General features: G+C 41.0%; 3 protein-coding genes across 5 annotated transcripts in view; 2 read left to right on the plus strand and 1 right to left on the minus strand.

The window, feature by feature from the left end:
* Nucleotides 1–5,534, plus strand: part of creb5b (cAMP responsive element binding protein 5b) — a 51,846-nt gene extending 46,312 nt beyond the window's left edge. For all 3 annotated transcript variants that reach the window (XM_017309572.2, XM_008432491.3, XM_008432493.3), the window contains exons 10-11: nt 656–764; nt 1,644–5,534. In XM_017309572.2, the coding sequence (XP_017165061.1) occupies nt 656–764; nt 1,644–1,801 (267 nt within the window). In that variant the 3' untranslated portion in view covers nt 1,802–5,534. The remainder of the gene's footprint in view (nt 1–655; nt 765–1,643) is intronic.
* A 1,544-nt stretch (nt 5,535–7,078) lies between these two features.
* On the minus strand, nt 7,079–11,985 carry cpvl (carboxypeptidase vitellogenic like). Its single transcript, XM_017309573.2, has 13 exons — nt 11,830–11,985; nt 11,479–11,660; nt 11,259–11,380; nt 9,764–9,878; nt 9,614–9,672; nt 9,449–9,528; nt 9,288–9,354; nt 8,810–8,932; nt 8,536–8,667; nt 8,344–8,442; nt 8,076–8,249; nt 7,790–7,972; nt 7,079–7,709 (listed from the first exon to the last, which is right to left on the minus strand). Exons 1-13 carry the CDS (start codon nt 11,832–11,834, stop codon nt 7,611–7,613), a joined length of 1,440 nt encoding a protein of 479 aa, XP_017165062.1. The 5' UTR covers nt 11,835–11,985; the 3' UTR covers nt 7,079–7,610.
* Nucleotides 11,986–13,343: 1,358 nt separating this feature from the next.
* The window catches only part of chn2 (chimerin 2), a 37,520-nt gene continuing 29,826 nt past the window's right edge, over nt 13,344–21,037 (plus strand). Inside the window, exon 1 of the mRNA XM_008432489.3 lies at nt 13,344–13,916. Coding sequence (XP_008430711.1) covers nt 13,868–13,916 — 49 coding nt within the window. The 5' untranslated portion in view covers nt 13,344–13,867. The remainder of the gene's footprint in view (nt 13,917–21,037) is intronic.

The following is a 21,037-nucleotide window of genomic DNA, read 5'->3' on the forward strand; positions in this document are numbered from 1 at the left end:
GAGCAGAAGGAAAACTGTATATAGCCATGAATAAGTCCTGAAAGGCGTGACGTGATATGCAGATGTGCACTTTGTAGAACGGTCTTGTGGGCGTAGCTTTGCAGACAGAGACGAGTTCATTCGTCTTTGTTAAACAACTGAATCTCAGTCAGCCTGGAGGCTGAGCATCTGCGGGAAGCAATTTTCAAGTCATGGCAAGGTCAATCAAACACATGAACATGCTTTGATCTGAACCAGTCCATCATAGCTTTGGTTATATGATTGGGGTTGTTGTCCTGCTAGATGTAAAACTGCCACACCAGTTCCAAATCCTTTGTAGTCTCTAAAAGTTTTCCCACAGGACTGCCTTGTAATAAGCTCCATCCATCTTCTGAAGTTGTAACTCTGACCATCACACTGACTTTCATATGCCAGTTGATGAAAAGTATCCCCACCGCATGATGCAGCCGCCTCCATGTTCCCCAGTTTCCAAGAATTGCCTTTTTCTTGCCACTCTTTCATTTAGCCCACACTTAATGACTTAATGGCTAATAGATAACTTACCCCGCCTGATAGGCACTTTGTGTCGATCTGTCACTGGCACTCTAAATAATAGTAAATTGTATTTCTTGTTTACCGCTACTAAAAACTGTCTTTGTTTTTTTTTTTTTTTCAGAATGAAGTGACCATGCTAAAGAATGAGGTGACCCAACTCAAGCAGCTTCTGCTCACACACAAGGACTGCCCCATCACCACTATGCAGAAAGAGTCCCAAGGTTACCTCAGTGAGTAGCCCAAAACATAAACACAGATGAACCCCATGCGCACACACACATTTTGGAATATGACCAACACTGCACCTTCCTCGATGTGCCTTAGCCCGGCAGACGTAACTCTAAGGTGTCTGCCAGGACTCTTCGCTCTGATGTGCTGGTATCCAGGTCCCACGCTCGCTGCAGGACTCTTTCTTTCGCACCAGCGTGTTGCACACTCTGGTAGCCGGCCCGGATTGGGAGTTGGTCGTCCAAATCTTCTGAGAGACTAAATTTTCCATTCAACAGCTTCACTTTGCACAGGGAGTCAACGTGAGAAAGCCCTGACAGTCTACAAATTGGCAAAAATCTTACCAATGCCCACAACCATTGTGACTTTTTGGATCGCACTCCAAGCTCAGCTTCACATGACATCAGAGCTCCACCCTTTGATACGGACTCAAGTGACGTTTTCATGTAAATGGGACGAGGCGCCTCCCTGTGCTAGCAGAGGAAAATAAGGCTCACATCCCCAAGTGGCTGAATGGCTCTTTTATGCAGGCGAAAGCCGCATCCCAGACAGGGCAGGAATGGCTTTCATTGATGAGTCTAGCTTGTGTGCAGATGTCATCTTCAATGTGTCTACGACTCACCGGCATGTTTACCGGCTTAACCGATTCAATTTACGGTGTCTGTCTTATCCTATTTTTTGTCTTTTGGAATGTTACATGTACTAAAGAAATATTTGTATATTAAAAGCTATATATTTTTTTTTACCAATAAATTGCTTCTTTATTTACTATTATGAAATGGTTTGTGTTTATTTTTTTATTTTTGTATCTTATCAAGGTTTTTTTGTTGTAAAACTTACACATATAACTATCCTTAGTGATATCTCTGCTGTGTCCTCAGGTCCAGAGAGCAGTCCGGCAGGCAGTCCGACCCCAGCATGCTCCCAGCAGCAGCAGGTCATCCAGCACAACACCATCACCACCTCCACCACGACTGTAGGGGGCGGCACTGTGCACGGACAGGCCAACCACCGCACAGACATTAACCCCATCCACTAGGGACTGGAGAGTATTGTTTTTTTCAGCTCCCCCTCTTCTTTTTTGAGGGTTACCAGCTGCACACGCTGCCCCCCTGTCCCCCCTTCTACTAGGAGAAAAACCTCAAAAGACCAGCGCGGCTGCTCTTTATACAGTAGCTACAGTATATTTTTTATAGGCCAACCCTGTTAACGCGCAGTGGCTCTGTGGTTTGCTCAGTCTTGTTTTTCTGTCTGCTTTTTTTGTGCAATTGGCTGAAAGAAGGGTTGTTGCTGATCAACCAACAGCAGTTTTTGGGAGTTTTTCTATTTTGTTATGGTACAAAGCTGACTAAAGTTTCTATGGAACCAGATAAAGGAGCCAAAAAGCATCCGATTATCTCCTCCAGAATCATGTCTTAGGTTTTGTACGCGTAACGGACTGAATAAGAAGTCAAATCATTACCTGTGCAAGACAGACAGGTGGACTTCGGTATCGTGTGTTTGACACAGAATCCGAGTCAAACTGGCGCTACGCCTTTATAAAGACTTAAAGCTGGTCTGACTGTTAGCATTCACCCTGTCACTATAAGTCTTAATGAGCTTTATTATAATCTGCATGACAGTGACCATACCTTGCGAACAAACGGAAGCAATACAACAGCAGTGTTGATGATCTCCTTTACTGTATCCCCCGCATTACGATCAGAGTGACCAAAACATTTGATGTTGTGTCAGCTACAGAACTGAACACTGTGATCCCGGTGAGGCAGCTCAGGGGTTGAGGCCCAACTCCTACGCTCTGCAGGACCAACTCAAGCTTTAATCGTTGAAGGCTTTTTTATTTGTCTGTGTCGGGTGTTTGGATTTGAATTCCAAATGAAATTTATGTCTGATTGTGCGAATGCATGCGAGTACTGTATAGTAATCTTTTTTTTTTCCTTCTTTTCTGTGCAGAACAAAGTTCAGTTCGCTGTGTTACAGCAGATAAAAAGAGAGAAGCTTGTGAGAAAACAGGAGAATTTGAGAAATTTCTTTCCTCTGGGGAACAGACAGCCTTTAAGCATTTCTTTCTTGGTATACTTTCCAAGTTATCACAATGTGCCTGAATCTTTTTTTTATTTTTTTTATCTTTGTTTGCTTATGTTAGACAACTTTGAAAAACATGTTTTAGTGTGTTACTACTTTAATTCTCTATCTCTGATGCATATTAGAGACAGATTTGTCCATAGGAAAATAAGTATTGAGCATATTTATGTTTTTCTCACGACAGTCATACTGCATGTCTGTAACTGCCCAGGTAGTATCTACTCATGGAGAAACTTAAACCTAAATTATACCAGATCTTGTGTAATGATGAGGAATGTCACAGGGAATGAGTGTTGAAGATGCTTACTAAAATGTATGTAATCTAATATGAAAAGGGGGGAAAAGCCTTTTTGAGCCGTTTCAGAACAGACATAGGAAAATTGACTTCATTAGTTGGTTAGATTTGATCCTGATCTGTCCGTCTACATGCCTGTTCCAGTTCTTGATTTCTTCTGCAGCTGATCTTTAGTTCCTTCCAAAGATTTTTTATTGGATTCCAGTCAGATGATTGACTGGACCATTCAACTGTATTTTCTTTTTCTAAAACTAAGTCAGTTTCCTTGGCTGTTTGTTTGGGATCAATGTCTTGTCTAAAAACCTAACTTCATTTCACCTTCAGATTATTTATAAATATGTCCCTTTACATATTTCTATTCATCTTGCTATTGCATTAAGCCTGCCAGTGTTAAATTACTTTCTAACCTCAATGTTAGTGCCGTGTTTTTGGGATAGTATGATTCTTAATTCATTCCCCTAATATGGTGTGGACAATGACACTCAAACAGTGTAATTTTGTTCTTAAGCTGAACAGACTATATTTTTCAGTGTTTATATTGATTTCACTTCAGCAGTGGAGTCTTGTGCAGTGAATGCATAGAGCCTAATTCCAGGTGTTTCTTGAGAACTCTGCAAGTAGTCCTCCCCTCTTCTAAGCAATTTTTCTTGCCTCGTCTGTCAGATACTTTGCAAGGAATACCTGTTTGTGCCCCTAACTTTGCTCACTGGAGCGTTCAGAAACCTCTCTTTAACCAAAACCACCAGCATCTTTTGCCGCAATCAGGTTGTGACGGTTATGAGAGATTTCGTTGCTTTTACTTGTCATAAGATACTTAATTCACTTCATTTCTCGGTAACAAAAAACTTTTCTTTTTAACCCAACAATTAAATACTATTAGTCAGCTAATAGGGTACAGGATTTTCTTTTTTTTAAAATACTGACAGATTTGAGTTTTTGTTCTTCTCTTTCTTGGTCTTTTTAAATACTTTTAAGTGTTCAATACTTATTTCCTGTGCCACATTTGTTTGATTTTCTTTTTTTTTTGTATTACTTAGTTTGTCACTGACATGTGGCATTCATTTCAGGGCAGTAGCCTCACTAGAAATCTATGTACTGAGAAAAACATCGATGTGTTAAATAGTTGTTTCCAATTCTCTATTTCTGCCCGTTTCTGACCCCCCCCCTCCGAGCCCTAAACTTCCCATATCGACCAGGTCTCGTCTTTATCTCCTCTCCTTAATGACCAGAAATGTCAGTTGAATTGCATGCAGACCATGTTGCACTGTGTTTTGCAGCAACATGGGTGAAATACATTCCACTGGCAGGTGGAGCGATCACAGAGTTGTCTATGCACTTTTGTCCTCTGATGTGACAGAGGGTAGAATAGCCATATTAAAAGGTCAGAGTAATTCTCAGCGATCTCCCATCTTCACACACCAGCGAGAAAAACGTAGCGTTTTGCCTTTTTTTTTTTTTTTTTTTTTGAGAGGCCGTGCCTGGCTTGCATCACGAGGAGACCTTAAGTACCGGTATGGATGTCACACCGTTGAACTTGTGCTCTTGTTGTTTTCAAAAAGTTTCTCTTCCCATTCATGCTAGGCTGTTGAAGGGTTTGGGGAATTGTAGCTTTTTATAGAGTCTCTTGATGTCAGAGCCTGCATGTGCAGCTCAGTATGAGTGATGAAGAGTGAGAGAAATTCTCTTAAAAAAAGGGCTTTGTTGTACCACCCCTCTGACTGGAAGCTTGCCTTATTTTTAGTTTGTAAAACTAATGACGGAGATGATGTCTGAATTAACCATTCCGAATTAATCTTTTGCATGGAAAAAAAAAAATTTAAAAAATGTTAATGACCTCAGAATACTTTAACTGGAATCATTAGACTTTGAAGTTGTATATAACCTTCCTCTCTTTGGCTCTGAATTTGAATTTATCACAGAGGGGAAAAAAAAAAATTGTTACTCTTTCGGCAAACAAAACGGTCAGATGGAAGTACAACGTGTGCATATGTGTGGGCAACATCATATTGATGATGTTGTGACTGTATTATTTGAAATTTAAATATATAAATATTGTACATATCATTAATTTCTATAATCATGTACATGTATTGACACCACCTTTCTTTTTGAAGGGAGTATGAAATGTGTGGTACGTTTGTACATAATGTTTTCATAGCACTCGTTGCCTTTTGTTGTACGCCTAAACATGGAGACTCGTTCCAGCGCTTAAAAACTTGTTTATATGAAATGAACTGATGAATCCATTCTTGCCTGCATAACTTTGTACAACATTTTGTGTGTTTTGTGTCTGTAATTATGTTGCCTTTGTTTTATTTTGCATTTGTACAGACATTTAATATCATTGCAGTTACATTACGGTATGAAAATAAAGCACTTGTTCTGTAACATACGATTTAGTATTTTCTGCAGTTCAGATTCACTTATGTGGGAATGGATTTTTGGTGTGTGTGTGTGTGTGTGTGTGCATGTAATCCTGTTAAAGGTGATATGATCAACTGTCCTTGAAAAAAAATAACAGCTCATTAAATAGTTAGATGCTTTAAAGGTTTAGAATGCTCATTAATTATTAAGCCGTCTAGACAGCTTGATAGATGCCTGATGAAATAACATGGCAGTTAACGTCAGTGCCGGATTCATGAGGAAAGAAGCAGTTTGTACAACCACATTAACATCCCTGCAGAAAAGTTTCCATTTTTGAACTTATTTGTTCAAGAAATGTTCCAGGTAGCTTCCTTTTATACTTTAAAGAACGTATCACTTAGAAAAATACAATCACCACAGGGTAACTCTCTTAAATATATAAAACTGAATTCAAACAACTAATCAAATCAAAGCAATTTATTCAAAAATATCAAGAATTTTTAATCATTTTATTCTATCATTGCACTTCAACATCTACAAGTCTGGAAAGGAATGGCTCAAATTTGAATGAATAGGTATGCTATTTTTCTAATTTTTTAAACTTATATATATGGACAACATGGGTCACAACGCACAGTCCTATTCCCTAAAGGACTGGCAGAAGCAGTTTGGGGTAAAATACGTTTTGGCCAAATTATTTGTCTGTTTCTTATGGGCGTGTGAAGACTTAGTAACTATCTCTGTTGTGCACAATGTAAGCTTTATAAAACAAAATTGCAGATCCCAATTGCCTGATCTTTAAGTTGGTATTTGATCCTATTCACAGCAAGAAATAAAAGGCTACGTTGCAAATTTTTGAATTTAATCTCTTAAATATATCTATTTTCAGAATGTCATCCATTCTGAAAATAATGGATGACATTTATCCATTATTGTGAATGGATGAATGTCATCATTTATTCAAAATAATGATTATTTGAACTGATACTCTTCATTTAGAAATAGTTTGTTTACCTCAAAGTACAAGTTAATGTAAAAAAAATAATAAGTTGGTCAAACCTGGATGTGTAGGCTTATGCGGATTACCAAATATTTACATTTTTTTTGAAAAAAAAAACTGTTAAATGTTTCAAACCAAAATAAAGTCTATCCATCTATAAATTTGTACCAATTCAAAAGGATGAAAGGTTTAAGATCTGGCAAGCCTACAAGATGGAGACACAGATTCACCAAATACATCACAATTTTAGTTTGTTTTCTACAAGAATCCTTTAGAAGGAAATGTGTCTCATCAGATATGGTGCAATATTTGTAACTATGTTTTTCTTGCAGTGTTATCAGTTAACGTTGTTTCAATGAACGATGTATTTTCTAATCTTTTACGTCTTAAATTAGACATTAATACTGCTTTTTCACAATTGTGAAAACAAGGCAGGCTGAAAATATTCATGATGTAGCAGATTCATCTGTCAAACATGTCACATATTTTAGCGACTTATTCAACAATCTTTCAAATTAAAATTTATCAGATCAAAGATTTAACTGTTTTCACAAAAAGTCACCATCACTGACCATGATGTGATCAGATTTTATTTATTTTTTTATTTGTCTGCAGCTGCAATTCACTGAATCACAGCGACCCCTTGTGTGCATTTTCAAAATTACCAATACTGTCAAAGCAAGATCATGTAAAATCCTAAACCAAAACATAGAAAACAAAAAACATTTCAAATTGATCTGTGTAAAAAAAAAAAAAAAAAAATTTAAAAATTCTCAGCTGAATTCAAGTCGATGAGAAATTGTATAATTTGGTGATCAATTTAAAGAAAAAAAAATTCTTTCAAACTGTTGCAAAACTACTGCGACAGACTGGCGACCTGTCCAGGGTGTACCCCGCCTCTCGCCCGAAACGTTGGCTGGAGATAGGCACCAGCAACCCTCCCGACCCCACTGAGGGAAAAAGGGTGCAAGAAAATGGATGGATGGATGGATGTTGCAAAACTATATACAGAAACAATTCATTTACATTTGTTGTGACAATCAAAGGTCTTTAAAATCAACACTCCACAATCAGTGTGTCCTATAAGCCCATATCGGCACCATTTCACGCCCAGCCCTGCGTTGACAAGAACCTGTCGATCATATCAAAGGACCTTGCCGGCTGGTCGTAAGGCAGGATGTGTCCTCCTCCTCTGATGATGACCTGGACGGGTTGAGAGGATTATTCAAATGTCGGCTCATTGCATGTAGCATTTGTGGCATCTGTCCTCCACATCTGCTCACCTGGAAAAACTCTCCGACTTGTCTGACGTAACCTGCCACCTCGGTGTCGTCGGGCTGGAGCTTCCAGTGGAACCGGGGAGCGGCTTTATACTCGGCGGCTCCGCTCCAGTTGACAGTCGGCAGAAACCTCTCGGTCAGAGGAGCTGCTACAATCACATCCAGCTGACCGCTGTAGATTAGGACCTGTACATGTGCCACATTTGTTTTTGTTGATGTTTTTTTTAATTAAAAATTTAATTTGAGGAATTGAACGATTCTTTTGAATGAAATTTCTGTTGTGCATTACCCTGTAGTTGTCCATCAGAATCCCCAACCACGGTTTGATGCTCTTCATGACATCCTGCAGGAGGTGCTTCTCCACCTCGGAGCCGTCGTGGAAGGTCAGGTTACCCACGTGGATGGCTTTCCGCACATCAGGCAGCGTCACAAACTGGGAGAAGTACTCCTGGTCTTCAGGTTCCTGTGAAAAAAAACAAACATGGAGAATGCAGTGATGCATGAAAGCATTGAAACGTTTTTTAAAAACCTTTCAAGCAGCTCTGATTTCAGACTACCTGGCATGTCATGTAGTTAAAATAGTTGGTGCAGCCTGTAGCATTTTGGAAAAAGGACGGATACGGATCGACGTCTCCATTCAGCAAGGAGTCAAAAACCTAAAGTTAGAAAAGGAAACGGTTTACCATCGTGAGGTGATTAATAGTCAATCCAAATCAAAGACGACCAACATAAAGTATCCTGGGTTCTACCTTAAAAGCCTCCACCCATTTCTGCTGATGGATGAGTTCCACGCCGAGGTCCGTCTGCTTGTCCACGTACTGTTTCTGGAGTTTGTCTATCATTCCCGTCTGATACAGGAACTCTCCATAACCGCCCAGCATCTGACGGGGAGAGACCGAACAGAAAGTTGAGAGCGAACATACAGCGCCAATACATCTGGAATTTGTAGCTATGTGGAAGTAAAACACAGCACGCCACGTTTGAAGGATAGTCACAGATTTTAAACGTTTGCATGATACCAACCAGTTCTGGATCACAGAGTCCGTCACCGATAGCCATGCCCTTAAAGTTGATCTTCACCTTTGCGGTGGGGTTGTTCTTGTGGATGTAATAGGAAATGGCAGGAACATATTTTCCTGCATATGACTGCAGAGATAAAAAAAACAAAGATACCAAGTGAAGACCACATCTGACCTCAGAGTCTGAGACGCTTATGTATTTATACTATGCCAGCTTTATCCAACCCAGTTTAGGCAGCAACAACAACAAAAAAGTGTTTAAACAGCCAGTTAGAAATATACCAGAAGTTTTCTGCAACTTGGTAAGGCACACATATTCAAATGTTTTCTGTGTATTTGAATACAACTAGTTTGAAAATTATGAGTGCATTTACAGCCTACTGGAACTGTGTAGTGGTAATTGCAATCTGGAATTATAGATATTTGCCTAATGGAGCTAATTCAACGGTTTTAATGTGAAATGACTGAAAGGCAAAACTTACCTCCCCAGTTGCATAAAACTCATTGGACTGATACTCAGGAAAGAGTTGGAAGAACTGTGTTAAAGCACTTTTAAAAAGGAAGAGAAAGTGAGAAGTTAGATGCATATAAAGCACAAAAACCTCAAAGAAATGAGAATCGATAGCTGAGCAGGAAAGCAGACCTGTACAGATCTCTGCCGACATCGTCTTGGTTCTGAGCATATCCTCTGTCATCATCAGTAAAGCTGAAACCTGTTCCAACCTAAAAAATAAATACACTATAGTTAAAGCTCTGTTTCAATTATGTATTTGTTCTATTTTTTTTTAAGTAAAAGGAAAATAAATACCGGATTGTCAATGTACAAAATTGAGTATCTGCTCGTCCATGAGTAATCCCTTAAACCGACTGCAAAGACAGAAAGACTGAGACTAACAAAAACTGTGTCAAAGAGAGCATTACAACATCTGCTGCTCGTCTCTGGCAAATCACTTATTACCAGACATATTCTTGTACACCACGTAAGGTCCGTGTTCCACAAAGAGACCGAACATGGAGGTGCCACCGGGTCCACCTTGCAGCCAGAGCAGCACCGGGGCTTTGTCCTGCTGTGCCTGGAAATCAGGGATACCAGGTAAAATTAATAAATCAGCACCACCTAGTGGTGAGATGAACTGTAAAGAGAAGAAGCAAAAGGCTGAACTTCTTTTTGTTGCATTCTGGTTAAGTTGTACATTATATTTGTCTGATTCTTACGGTATGATTAACATAAAGTATTTTTTGTTAGTAATTTTGCATGGACATATGTGGAATTATTAAGGTCTGAAGTTTCTAAGCATTCCTCATTGCCACGAATCTCAGAACTTTTAACTATTTTTCAACTTTATTTTTCTTTGGATTGTATAATTCAAACAAGCAACTTGCATTATTTTAGCTGCATCTAAAAAAAGAATGAATTGGTAGAGAATGTCTAAATGTATAGCGTAATTTGTCTATGTAGACATTTGACCAATAACCAGACATCTAACACAGTCAGCCTCAAATCAAAGAAAATTTGCCACATTGACCAGAAACAACCACTGAATCCCCCAAGTTTCTACTTCGCCATGAGTCAAAATCTGTTGGAACATCATGGTTATTATTAAGCGACGATATAAAAGTTCAAACCTGCTACGGGATTTTAACTAAATATTAGGATCTGCGTTTACATTTGAGTTTTTATGATTCATTTTGAGCCTGTGTGGATGAGAGACGATCCATAATAAATTCAAACATGTGAACCCATTTCTTATTTATGCAAGTTTGGTGAAGATCTTTTCAGTAACAACTGGATGTCAGAATAGAGCAAAGACATCACATACAGTTAATGACTCCCACTACACACATAAAGTGGAAGATAACGCTGAAACTCAACCACATCGTTCCTGGGTTGACTAACTGACACCTCAAGTTAGGAAAAGGAAACTTGAACCAGTAAAAATATATATTTTACTCAAATATATTTGAGCTTCTTAACGTGACTTTATTCTCCTTTAAGTTTTCCAATTGTAACTTACATTTATTTTCACCAACATTTAAAATACCAGAATCCTCATGTGAGTGCAAATGGCTGACCACACTCGATTATAAACATAAAGTAGAGCTGAAACTGCAAATTGAAGAAGTTTGGCTTTTATTGCCCGTCAGGAGTCGGCATGTGACTCTTAGTGCACTTGTAAAGTTTTTTGATCAAAACTCAAAGTTACTGATTACTAGATGCAGCAGACAAACCACTGTGAGCTTTCAAAATGGTCTCGATTGGTCTTGCAGCGATAACTGTCATATGGAAGGGATTCCTGGCAAATCACTGTTGACTGAAATATTACAGCTGAAAAGTGTGGAGAACACTTTAGTTCCTCAACAACAACAACAACAAAACACCTGGTACTTTTTGAAACCGTTGAGCATAACATGATGAGTGAGTGTCATGCTGTAGATAAACACCCTGAGCTCACCATTTGTGCAGGGAAGAACCAGAAAAAGAGGTTGCTGTTGTAGGTCTTGTTGACTGTGAAGTATCCAGAGTAACTCTTGACATTCGCCCCAGGCAATTTTCCAACCATACTTAGTTTCCTGGCTGTTAACAGGGCGTAGCAGTGCAAAAAATAAAGTCAATGTCGCAGAATGTCGTGTTTATTTATTATGCGTTTATATAATGCAAGAACTTGCTCTTACCTTCATCTATGGCGCCCTTCTCCAGATAGGGAGTGATAAACAGAGGAGCCCCGGGGTCCACTCCATTCAGACCGCTGACTCTGTGAGATTTCCTGCAGAAAAACGACGAGCAGCTCCGAGCGGCGGCTGCAGGGCCCAGGCAGGCGAAGAGCAACAGGAGAGTCAGAGTTTCCCTCAGCATCCTGAAAACAGGTACAGGTTTCATTTGAGACTTCATATCAGTTTCATATGATCCTCTTTCCGTGTGAGCCTCAAACCCAGACCGAGTCAGATTTCACCACAGTCCCACCGCACAGGGACCGTGACACATCCTGCTGCAGGCTAAAGGAGAGTTAGTTGGTCACCACTCACCTCATTATGCCGCCGTCTCTAAGGAAACGAGGCAAATTTCAGCTTCAGTTAGAGGAATGTACTACCAGAGCGATTAAAATGTCTTTCACTGTGAGCGTTAGTCACATGACCAAGTCTTAGGTCACGTGAGCGACACCGACGTGGTTTCTGTTCGCCCTGAACGATGTCTCGCAGGGACATTGGCAGGTATGATGTGTCTTCTTTAAAGCGTAAACGACATTGCTCTGTCAAAAAAAAATATATCTGGCTGCCTATATGTTGGCTAACTAAAATGATAATCACCGTGAATTCAGAATTCACTGAACACACTAATTTATGGCTTCTGGAAAGTGGAATATAAGAAGTTGATTACTTCTGATCTGATCTGACAAAATACTTAATTTAGTAGAACAAATTTTTCTCCTGTTTTTATTTGCTGAATTATCGACACCTTGCAAAAGTTTCCGTTTTTTTTCTTTTCCATAACCACTTTTTGTCATTTGAACTTCAGTGTATTTTATTTGGATTATGTGGCAGATCACAACAAAGGACTGCATAACTGGGAAGTGAAAGAATAAAATGATGCGATGTATTTAAGATGTTTTCAAATACAATTCTGAAATCTGTAACATGAATTTCTACACCCCTTAATAAATGACATATGTAACACATTCCCTTCTGAAATCAGTAGAGACCTCTACAGAGTTCATCTGTGTAATTTAAACTGTCCATCTGTTAATCCATCTGTTCTGTGAAGGTTTAGGGGTTTAATGGAGACAACCAAACAACCAAAAGCATCACAAAGAAGTCACACAGCAGACACATCAAGGAGAGGTTATGGAATAGTTTTAATCGGTTACAAATATCCCTTCAATTAGTGACTGAAAACCAACACTATACAGCACTCTAAACACTAGAGGCAGTGTCATGTTCTGGAAATGCTTTTTTAAAAAAATAAGGGACAGAAAAACTGCTGAAAGTTGATGGGAAGATGGATGGAGCTATGCAGGACGTCAGATGGAAGCAAGTCTGCTGCGATGTAAAAGATGGGAGCCTCTAAAAGGATTGAGGATCTCCTTCCATAAGGACAACTAAGCAGAATGGCTGAAACTCAGCAATAAAAATGATCATGATTTAACCAGAAGAGCAAACATATTTTCAGATAGTTTTGGATGATTCCCAAAAAAGCAAAAATTAATTTATAAAGGGGGAGATGGAATCATCTCATGTTGCACTGGAGCAAAAAAAAAAAAACTGAATTATTTGGATGTTATTAAAATAGCTGTATAAAACTACTTCAAAATTACATTTAAGAATTTTATATTTAGTTGAGAATATATTAAATTATTAATTAAAAAAAAAAATCTCTGTAGGTTGTAAATCTTGTACATAGCGAAATGACCACCAGATGGCGCCAACACCCAGACGTTCATTCCGCTCTTCCATCGTAACACGAGACAACATGGTTTCAGATGAAAATAATGCCTCGGCTGGTGTCATGTGATTAAACCAGTCGGATTGTCCCCTGACTTTTTAAGCAGCAGTTTTAAAAACAAACAAACAAACAAACAAAAAAGCCTCAGTCTGGGATTTTGCAGATAGAAAAAAAAAACCCAACTCGGTTGTTTTCTCTGTTCTTTTCATTGACAACGCTCCAAACTTTCGCTTTAAGAAGGCGCGTCTACGCTGCGGTGTGTTTATCACAGCCCTTAAAGTGGCACATGGAAACCAGAGCTGGTAGGTGCATGGAGGAAACCTCCGGCATTTCTGCTTAGTGTGAGGAGGCGCTTCCGTGAGGCTGATCCACGGAGCGCGTTGTGTTCTGATTGTGGGTATATATGCGGCAGCCCCCACACCGCGCCGCGCCGCGCCGGGGGGAAAAGGATCAGCAGATTCCGACAGATGGACGGACTGGTAGTGAGATTTAAAGGAAGCATGAAATAGTCAAGCCGTCAAAAAGGTGCAGCACATTGAAGTGGCATGGAGGCACCGCCGGGGACGAGCTGCTGTGAGCCCACCTTGGCCAACTGGGAGTGACCGAGTCGCCAAACTGGTTGGGATGGCAGCATCCAGTAACTCAAGCCTGTCAGGTTCATCGGTTTCCTCTGGTAAGGGTCCACACGTCCCGCAATTTTTAAATGTAAGATAATAATAATAATAATAATAATAATAATAATAATAATAATAATAATGACTGTAGTAACAATTACTATTACGATTTCAATCAAGGTGTTTAATATTGTTTATTCAAATTCTTCACATTTCTGCTTTTATCAGACTCACATTCAACTTTTGCTTGTATTATTAAGCTGTAGACGTTTATCAATAGCACATAAATCATAGATGTGTCATCTTCTTTATTGCTAAGCATCTATTCCAGAGTCTTCTAAATAATCATGGGAAAGCTTTCCTGTCAGCAGAAGAAGCATGCAGGGGTGGAAATGTTATAGGGAAAGGAAGTCTCAGTTTGGCTTTATTCTAAGGTTGTGAAATGCATTCACTGTGACTGGCTGTGGATATCGTTGGATTGCCAACCGTCTCCATAAATCCTATATTGACTTTCCACTTGGTTGGCTTTGAGGATTGTTTTTGGCATGTGTATAAAGTGTGCTATTTTCCCCCCTCAAACACAGCACCATGCTGAGATGTTTTCTGACACTGTGAGAAATTCTAATATGCCATGCTTGAGTGAGTGCAGCACAGTTCCAGTTAAATCTTTTTTTTTTTTTTTTGTTATTTTTTACTGGGAATACAATGTTGTGAACTTCGGCTACATGATTATATATATATATGAAATGTGATTTTCTTTTTTCTAGATTATTTGGATTTTATTTTTGCAGAATGCGAATGTTGAATTAGCAGTTGTTTAAACAAACCTTGTCTAAAACCACCATCCACATATTTAAGTTGATGAAATGTGTTTTTGGTATAAAGTACACAAACCCTTTTCTCCCACCACCAATTTATGAAGAAGCTTAACCAAAGCTAATATGCGTGTCTGACAATGCCTCAGCAGTTATAAAAAGTCATATTAAGAGTATCATGTGAATGTAATTAGCCTTTTATTTTGTAGCCCTTATTGTATTTTTATTGGGGTTTAATTCAACAGTGCAACACAAAGTAGCACATAATCGTGAAGTTGAAGGATAATCATTCATTTTCCCCTGAATGCACCGTCTCCATGGTGAAACATAGTGGCGGAGGTCGGCGTGACAGGGTTTGGAGGTTCGTCCTCTAGCAGGACAACAGCCCTAAACATGCAGCCTGATCTACAATAGTTTATCAGTAGTATCCAACCCCATTCCCTCCAGAGCTGCTGTCCTGCAGCTTTTAGATGCGCCCCTGCTTCAACACACCTGAATCAAATAAATGGCTTATTACAAAACCTTTGCCAAACTTGATAGGGTGGTGAGGAGGTAATTCAGTCATTTCATTCAGTTGTGTTGATGCAGTGATGCATTTAAAAGTTGCAGGACAGTGTCTCTTGAAGATTGGACTTGGAGACTCCAGGTTTAGATCACAATACATTCATTTGTTTGAATGGCTTAGTCAAAGTGCATAACTAAATACAACTGAGATTTTAAGACAAAAAGATTGATGTTAACAGATGCTCTCTGTCTAATTTGACAAAGGTTGATCAATTTTGTTGAGAAGAATAAGCAAAAAAATATTCAGTCTGCTGAAAATAACATACGCTTGCTTGTAGTTCTGTAAAGTAGTGACTTGAGGGGTCTGAATACAAATGCATGTCACACATTTCAGATTATATTCACACAATCTGAAAACCATGTGTCTTTTCTCTCATTATGATCTACTTTCTGTTGCTCTGGCATATACATTTCCATTATATATATCCCTTGGAGTTTATTTAAATTGAATGTTGGGGGAAAAAAACAACAACTTGGGTTTGTCACAAGTAAAAATGTGTGAGAACACTGCATAGCATGCTCAGTGTTTGTTTTACTTTCTTACTGTCTCGCTATCCTGAGTAGACCACACGGCAGCATCACATTTCCAGAGGTACAGCCCAGTGGGCGGCACACACACACACACACACACACACACACACACACACACACACACACACACGAACCCCCCCCCACACACACACACACACACACTCATGTCCAAGCTGATACAGTCTGCACTATAACCACAAGCCTCACGAAACATTATCTCATGTGTGCATTCTGAACAAAAAACGGCCTTTTTGACCACTGCTGCTTTAAGGGGAAAGTCTTTTCTTTCTGCGGTATCGGAAGGTTGTCATTACTGCTGGGCTCTCAATATAATTATCAGGGGTTACAAGCTGCACTGCTGCCAGGGATGGAGTGGTTGTCGCAAGGGTATCATTATTTTCCTACAGAGCTGTTTGGCAGTTAGATGCATTTAAATAATCTTGTCTATGAAAAATATATACGTCTGAAAAATGAGTCTGAATTCCTGCTCCATATAAGGTCATCTATTCTGCTGCAGACTGAGTGCTGTGGGTGTAGTGTAGCTATTTGTCATAATAAGTCTATCCTGCAATGTTTTTTTTAGAGGATGGTGTATTAAAAAAAAAAATCTAACTTAAATTTGTGATTAGTGTCTCGGATGATGGGATATTAAGAGGAAACTGTAATGCAAAAAAAGACAGGCATTTTACTTTATGCCAAACTTATTCACAAATCTATTAAATTAGTGCAGAAAAATTGCAGAATCAGATTTTTGAACATCAGTTGGTGGATGCCCACGTGGGCGCCCTGCAAGCGCTGCATCCTGTGACAGATCAATATAACCACACAGGCTTGGAAGAACCTTGGAACAAAACCATTGCCACTCAGCACAATCCGCTGCTACACGCAGAAATGTAACCTGAAACTGTATTACACAGGGAGAAAGCTGCATAACCCCTCAAAGCAGAAATACTGCTGAGGTCTCTGAGAGCACACTCTCCTCGGAAGGACAGAAAAACAGTGGACATGTGCTCTGTGGTCAGATGACTCCGTTTCAGTTTACTTTGGCGGAGGAGGGAGGGAGGGTGGACATTGGGTTCTACATTCCAAAACATGAAAACTATGATTCAAGTTTTCATCAGAGGGATGTATTGATGCCAGCGACTGTGATGGTATGTGGGTGCATTGGTGCCATGGCGCAGACGGGAAAGTACCATAACTGCAGAGGCATAATTTTCAGTTTTCTGGCTTCTTTAAAATTCTGCTTAAAACACATTTCTTTGAAAAAAACTCTTATTAAACTCCTACAAGCTAAATTTTTTCATTTTTATTTTTAGATAAATCAGAAGTGAGGTTTTGTTTTCTATATTTTGTGTGACAGTCTGCATGGAGGATCACTGTTTTATTTTTTATTTTTTTGCAGAAAGAAGGTCCTTGATTTGAATCCTGGCCAGGAGAACTTGGATGAAGTTTGCATATTCTTCCCATTCAGGCTTATAGGTTCTTTCCTCCAGAAACATGATTGTTAGGTTAACTGGTCTCTCCAAGACTGTCCTTGGGTATGTGAGTGTGTGCATGCTGGAGATAGGCACCAGCCACCTCCCGTGACCCTGCAAGGACAAGCACGTGTAAACAATGGATGACAGATGAATTCGCGTGACCCTATATTTAGGTCCAATAGGCGAGAGCACTGCAAAGGCCTTTTGCATTTGCCATGTGTTTTCTTCATGGAGGCCTTAACGTATTCAAGAACTCACCAAACGTCACCAATAATTGTTCCCTTCATGAAATATTTGGATTCCAATGGAATCAAATTGGGTGTAGCCAAACTGCTCTACAGTGCCCCCTAAACTGAGAGCCCCCTATCACAGAAATCTGAAATTGGCACAGAAGTAGATCCAACCCCCTAAATTAAGAAAAGAAAGTGTCTTGAAGTTATGTCCAAAAATGTACAACGATGTGGCCATTTTGAGTCAAACCTCAAATTTTGGCCATTTTTCTTGTTGCCACACCTCAAACTCTCACAAACTTCTCTTAGGGATTTTGAGGTATCAGCTTTATCTTTGGTCAGTATACAGTTTAAGAATGGGGTATTAAAAGTTGTCAAAATCTTGATTTTTTTTTAGCATGTTTAAGTTGTGCGACTAAGCAGTGAATCGGGGGTACCCACCAACGCAAATGAAACGCTATAACTTTGACACAGAAAGGTCGAACTGAACCGAAGTTGGTTTGAGTCAACCATGTTGGATGAGAAACGATACTCTGTGGTCATATGCTGACATTATCAAAGCCCCAACCCCTCGGAACAGGAAGTGACTTTTTTTTTTCTTGAAAAGCTTCATCTCTGACCCACTTGAGCTGGTCAAGATTGTCTTGTGTCAGAAGACTCGCATGCTTTAAAGTACAAGGAGTTTTTGCTGGAGGGTATCACGTTGTTATCATATGTCTGGCTCTAAATTTCACATATTTCTGCTGAGCTGCACCAAAGTCACAATGATTGATCCCTATCCACCCACCAATAGGAACGCAATCTGATATTTGGTGGACGTGGCCTAATTCCCTAACAGTGCCTCATATACATTTTTAAGAAATCAGCCCCAAAGCCACAATTTGACCTATTGTGAAATTCAGTACACATGTAGCTTATTAAAACAAAAGTCTCTTGGCGTTATGGTCCAAACACAGCAGGAGGTCGGCCAATTTGGATCAAAGCAACCATTTTGTTCCTTTTACCCATGTTGTATCTGAGGAAACCCATACTGCTTTTGACATGCAGACTTCAAAGTCACTCAACACAATCTTGAAGCATTGAGATAAAAAAAAAAAAATCAAAAGTTTTTTGCTGCATCAGAGCATGTGGATGTGACCAAGACTCAAAATCTGACCAATCACCAAAAAAAAAGAAAAACATTTAGGTGGAATAGCTTTCACACACAGGCTCCCAGCTGCATGCGTCTTTGTGTGTGTCACAACAGACCAGTACTCATCACATTCACATGGTCAATATGTGACATCACCTGTTTATCTGCTGGCTGGCTTCCTTTTACTCCATGATTCATACAGATTTCAAGCCGTGTCTGATGACAGAATAACATGACGGCGAATCATTCACTTAACAATGGCTGGTGGCTGGACCATGTGGGCGTGTTAGAATGGCGAAATCCAATTCCTCGTCATTTGTATATAGCCGGCTCTAAATCACAAATGCATCACCAAGCTAGACATAAATGATCTTTGTTAAGCTCTTAAAAGCCAATAGGTTTATTTGACTCCACTGCACCTCCTAGATTATTCCAATAGCTATATCTCCCTGATACGTCATCTGATCTGCACCAGATATTTTGTGCATCATCAGGGAACATTGCTGCAGATATCGGTGTGGTAGTTTGATGACATTGCTTTAGCCCCACCCACTCAGTGAACAAACTGAAGATTATTGTGTCAAAAGTGGTCTTTCACCACTGTGGTGCATTACAGGAATACTGGGCTTTCAATAGAACACTTTGGTGCCTCAATACAATAGCATGTCAATCTTGAGGCTATTGGTCCCAGACTCTTTATTTCCTCCTCCTAGGTAGTAACATAAAAATCTTCACCTTATAAACTCTTAATAGAGTTGGAACCTTCACTCTTATTACTTTCATCTTCAGCAACCATTGCGTATAAATGGATTTTTGAGTTTAGTCGGAATACTTCGAAGACCTCCTCAATCCCACCAACATGCCTTCTGTTGAGGAAGCTGAGCATGGGGACTCTGGGCTGGGCTCTCCAATCTCTGGGGACGAGGTCGCCGAGGTGGTCAAAAAGCTCCTCGGTGGCAGGGCCCCGGGGGTGGATGAGATCCGCCCGGAGTTCCTTAAGGCTCTGGATGTTGCGGGGTTGTGTTGGCTAACGCGACTCTGCAATATCGCATGGACATCGGGGGCAGTTCCCCTGGACTGGCAGACTGGGGTGGTGGTCCCCCTGTTTAAAAAGGGGGACCGGAGGGTGTGCTCCAATTACAGGGGGATCACACTCTTAAGCCTCCCTGGTAAGGTCTATTCAGGGGTCCTGGAGAGGAGGGTCCGTCGGATAGTCGAACCTCGGATTCAGGAAGAACAGTGTGGTTTTCGTCCTGGTCGTGGAACACTGGACCAGCTCTACACCCTCAGCGGGGTCCTGGAGGGTGCATGGGAGTTCGCCCAACCAGTCTACATGTGTTTTGTGGACTTGGAGAAGGCGTTCGACCGTGTCCCTCGGGGGCCCTGTGGGGGTACTCCGGGAGTATGGGGTACCGGGCCCTTTGATACGGGCTGTCAGGTCCCTGTATGACCGGTGTCAGAGTCTGGTCCGCATTGCCGGCAGTAAGTCGGGCTCGTTTCCGGTGAGAGTTGGACTCCGCCAAGGCTGCCCTTTGTCACCGATTCTGTTCATTACTTTTATGGACAGAATTTCTAGGCGCAGCCGAGGTGTTGAGGGGATCCGTTTTGGTGGCCTTAGGATCGCATCTCTGCTTTTTGCGGATGATGTGGTCCTGTTGGCTTCATCGGAACGTGATCTGCAGCTCTCACTGGAGCGGTTCGCAGCCGAGTGTGAAGCGGCCGGGATGAGGCTCAGTGCCTCCAAATCCGAGGCCATGGTCTTGAGCCGGAAAAGGGTAGAGTGCCTTCTCCGGGTCAGGGGGGTCGTCCTGCCTCAAGTGGAGGAGTTTAAGTATCTGGGGATCTTGTTCACGAATGAGGGAAGAAGGGAGCGGGAGGTCGACAGGCGGATTGTGGCAGCGTCTACTGTGAAGCGGGCGCTGTACCGGTCCGTCGTGGTGAAGAGAGAGCTGAGCCAAAAAGCGAAGCTCTCGATTTACCGGTCGATCTACGTTCCCACCCTCATCTATGGTCATGAGCTTTGGGTCATGACCGAAAGAACGAGATCACGGGTACAAGCGGCCGAAATGGGTTTCCTCCGCAGGGTGGCTGGGCTCTCCCTTAGAGATAGGGTGAGAAGCTCGGTCATCCGGGAGGGACTCAGAGTAGAGCCGCTGCTCCTCCACGTCGAGAGGAGCCAGTTGAGGTGGCTCGGGCATCTGGTAAGGATGCCTCCTGGACGCCTCCCTGGTGAGGTGTTCCGGGCACGTCCCACCGGGAGGAGGCCTCGGGGAAGACCCAGGACACGCTGGAGGGATTACGTCTCTCGGCTGGCCTGGGAACGCCTGGGGATTCCCCCGGAGGAGCTGGAAGAAGTGGCTGGGGAGAGGGAAGTCTGGGCCTCCCTTCTGAAGCTGCTGCCCCCGCGACCCGACCCCGGATAAGCGGAAG

This window comes from Poecilia reticulata, chromosome 16 (genome assembly GCF_904066995.2).
Source record: "Poecilia reticulata chromosome 16, P_reticulata-male-v2, whole genome shotgun sequence".
Classification (NCBI taxonomy): domain Eukaryota; kingdom Metazoa; phylum Chordata; class Actinopteri; order Cyprinodontiformes; family Poeciliidae; genus Poecilia; species Poecilia reticulata.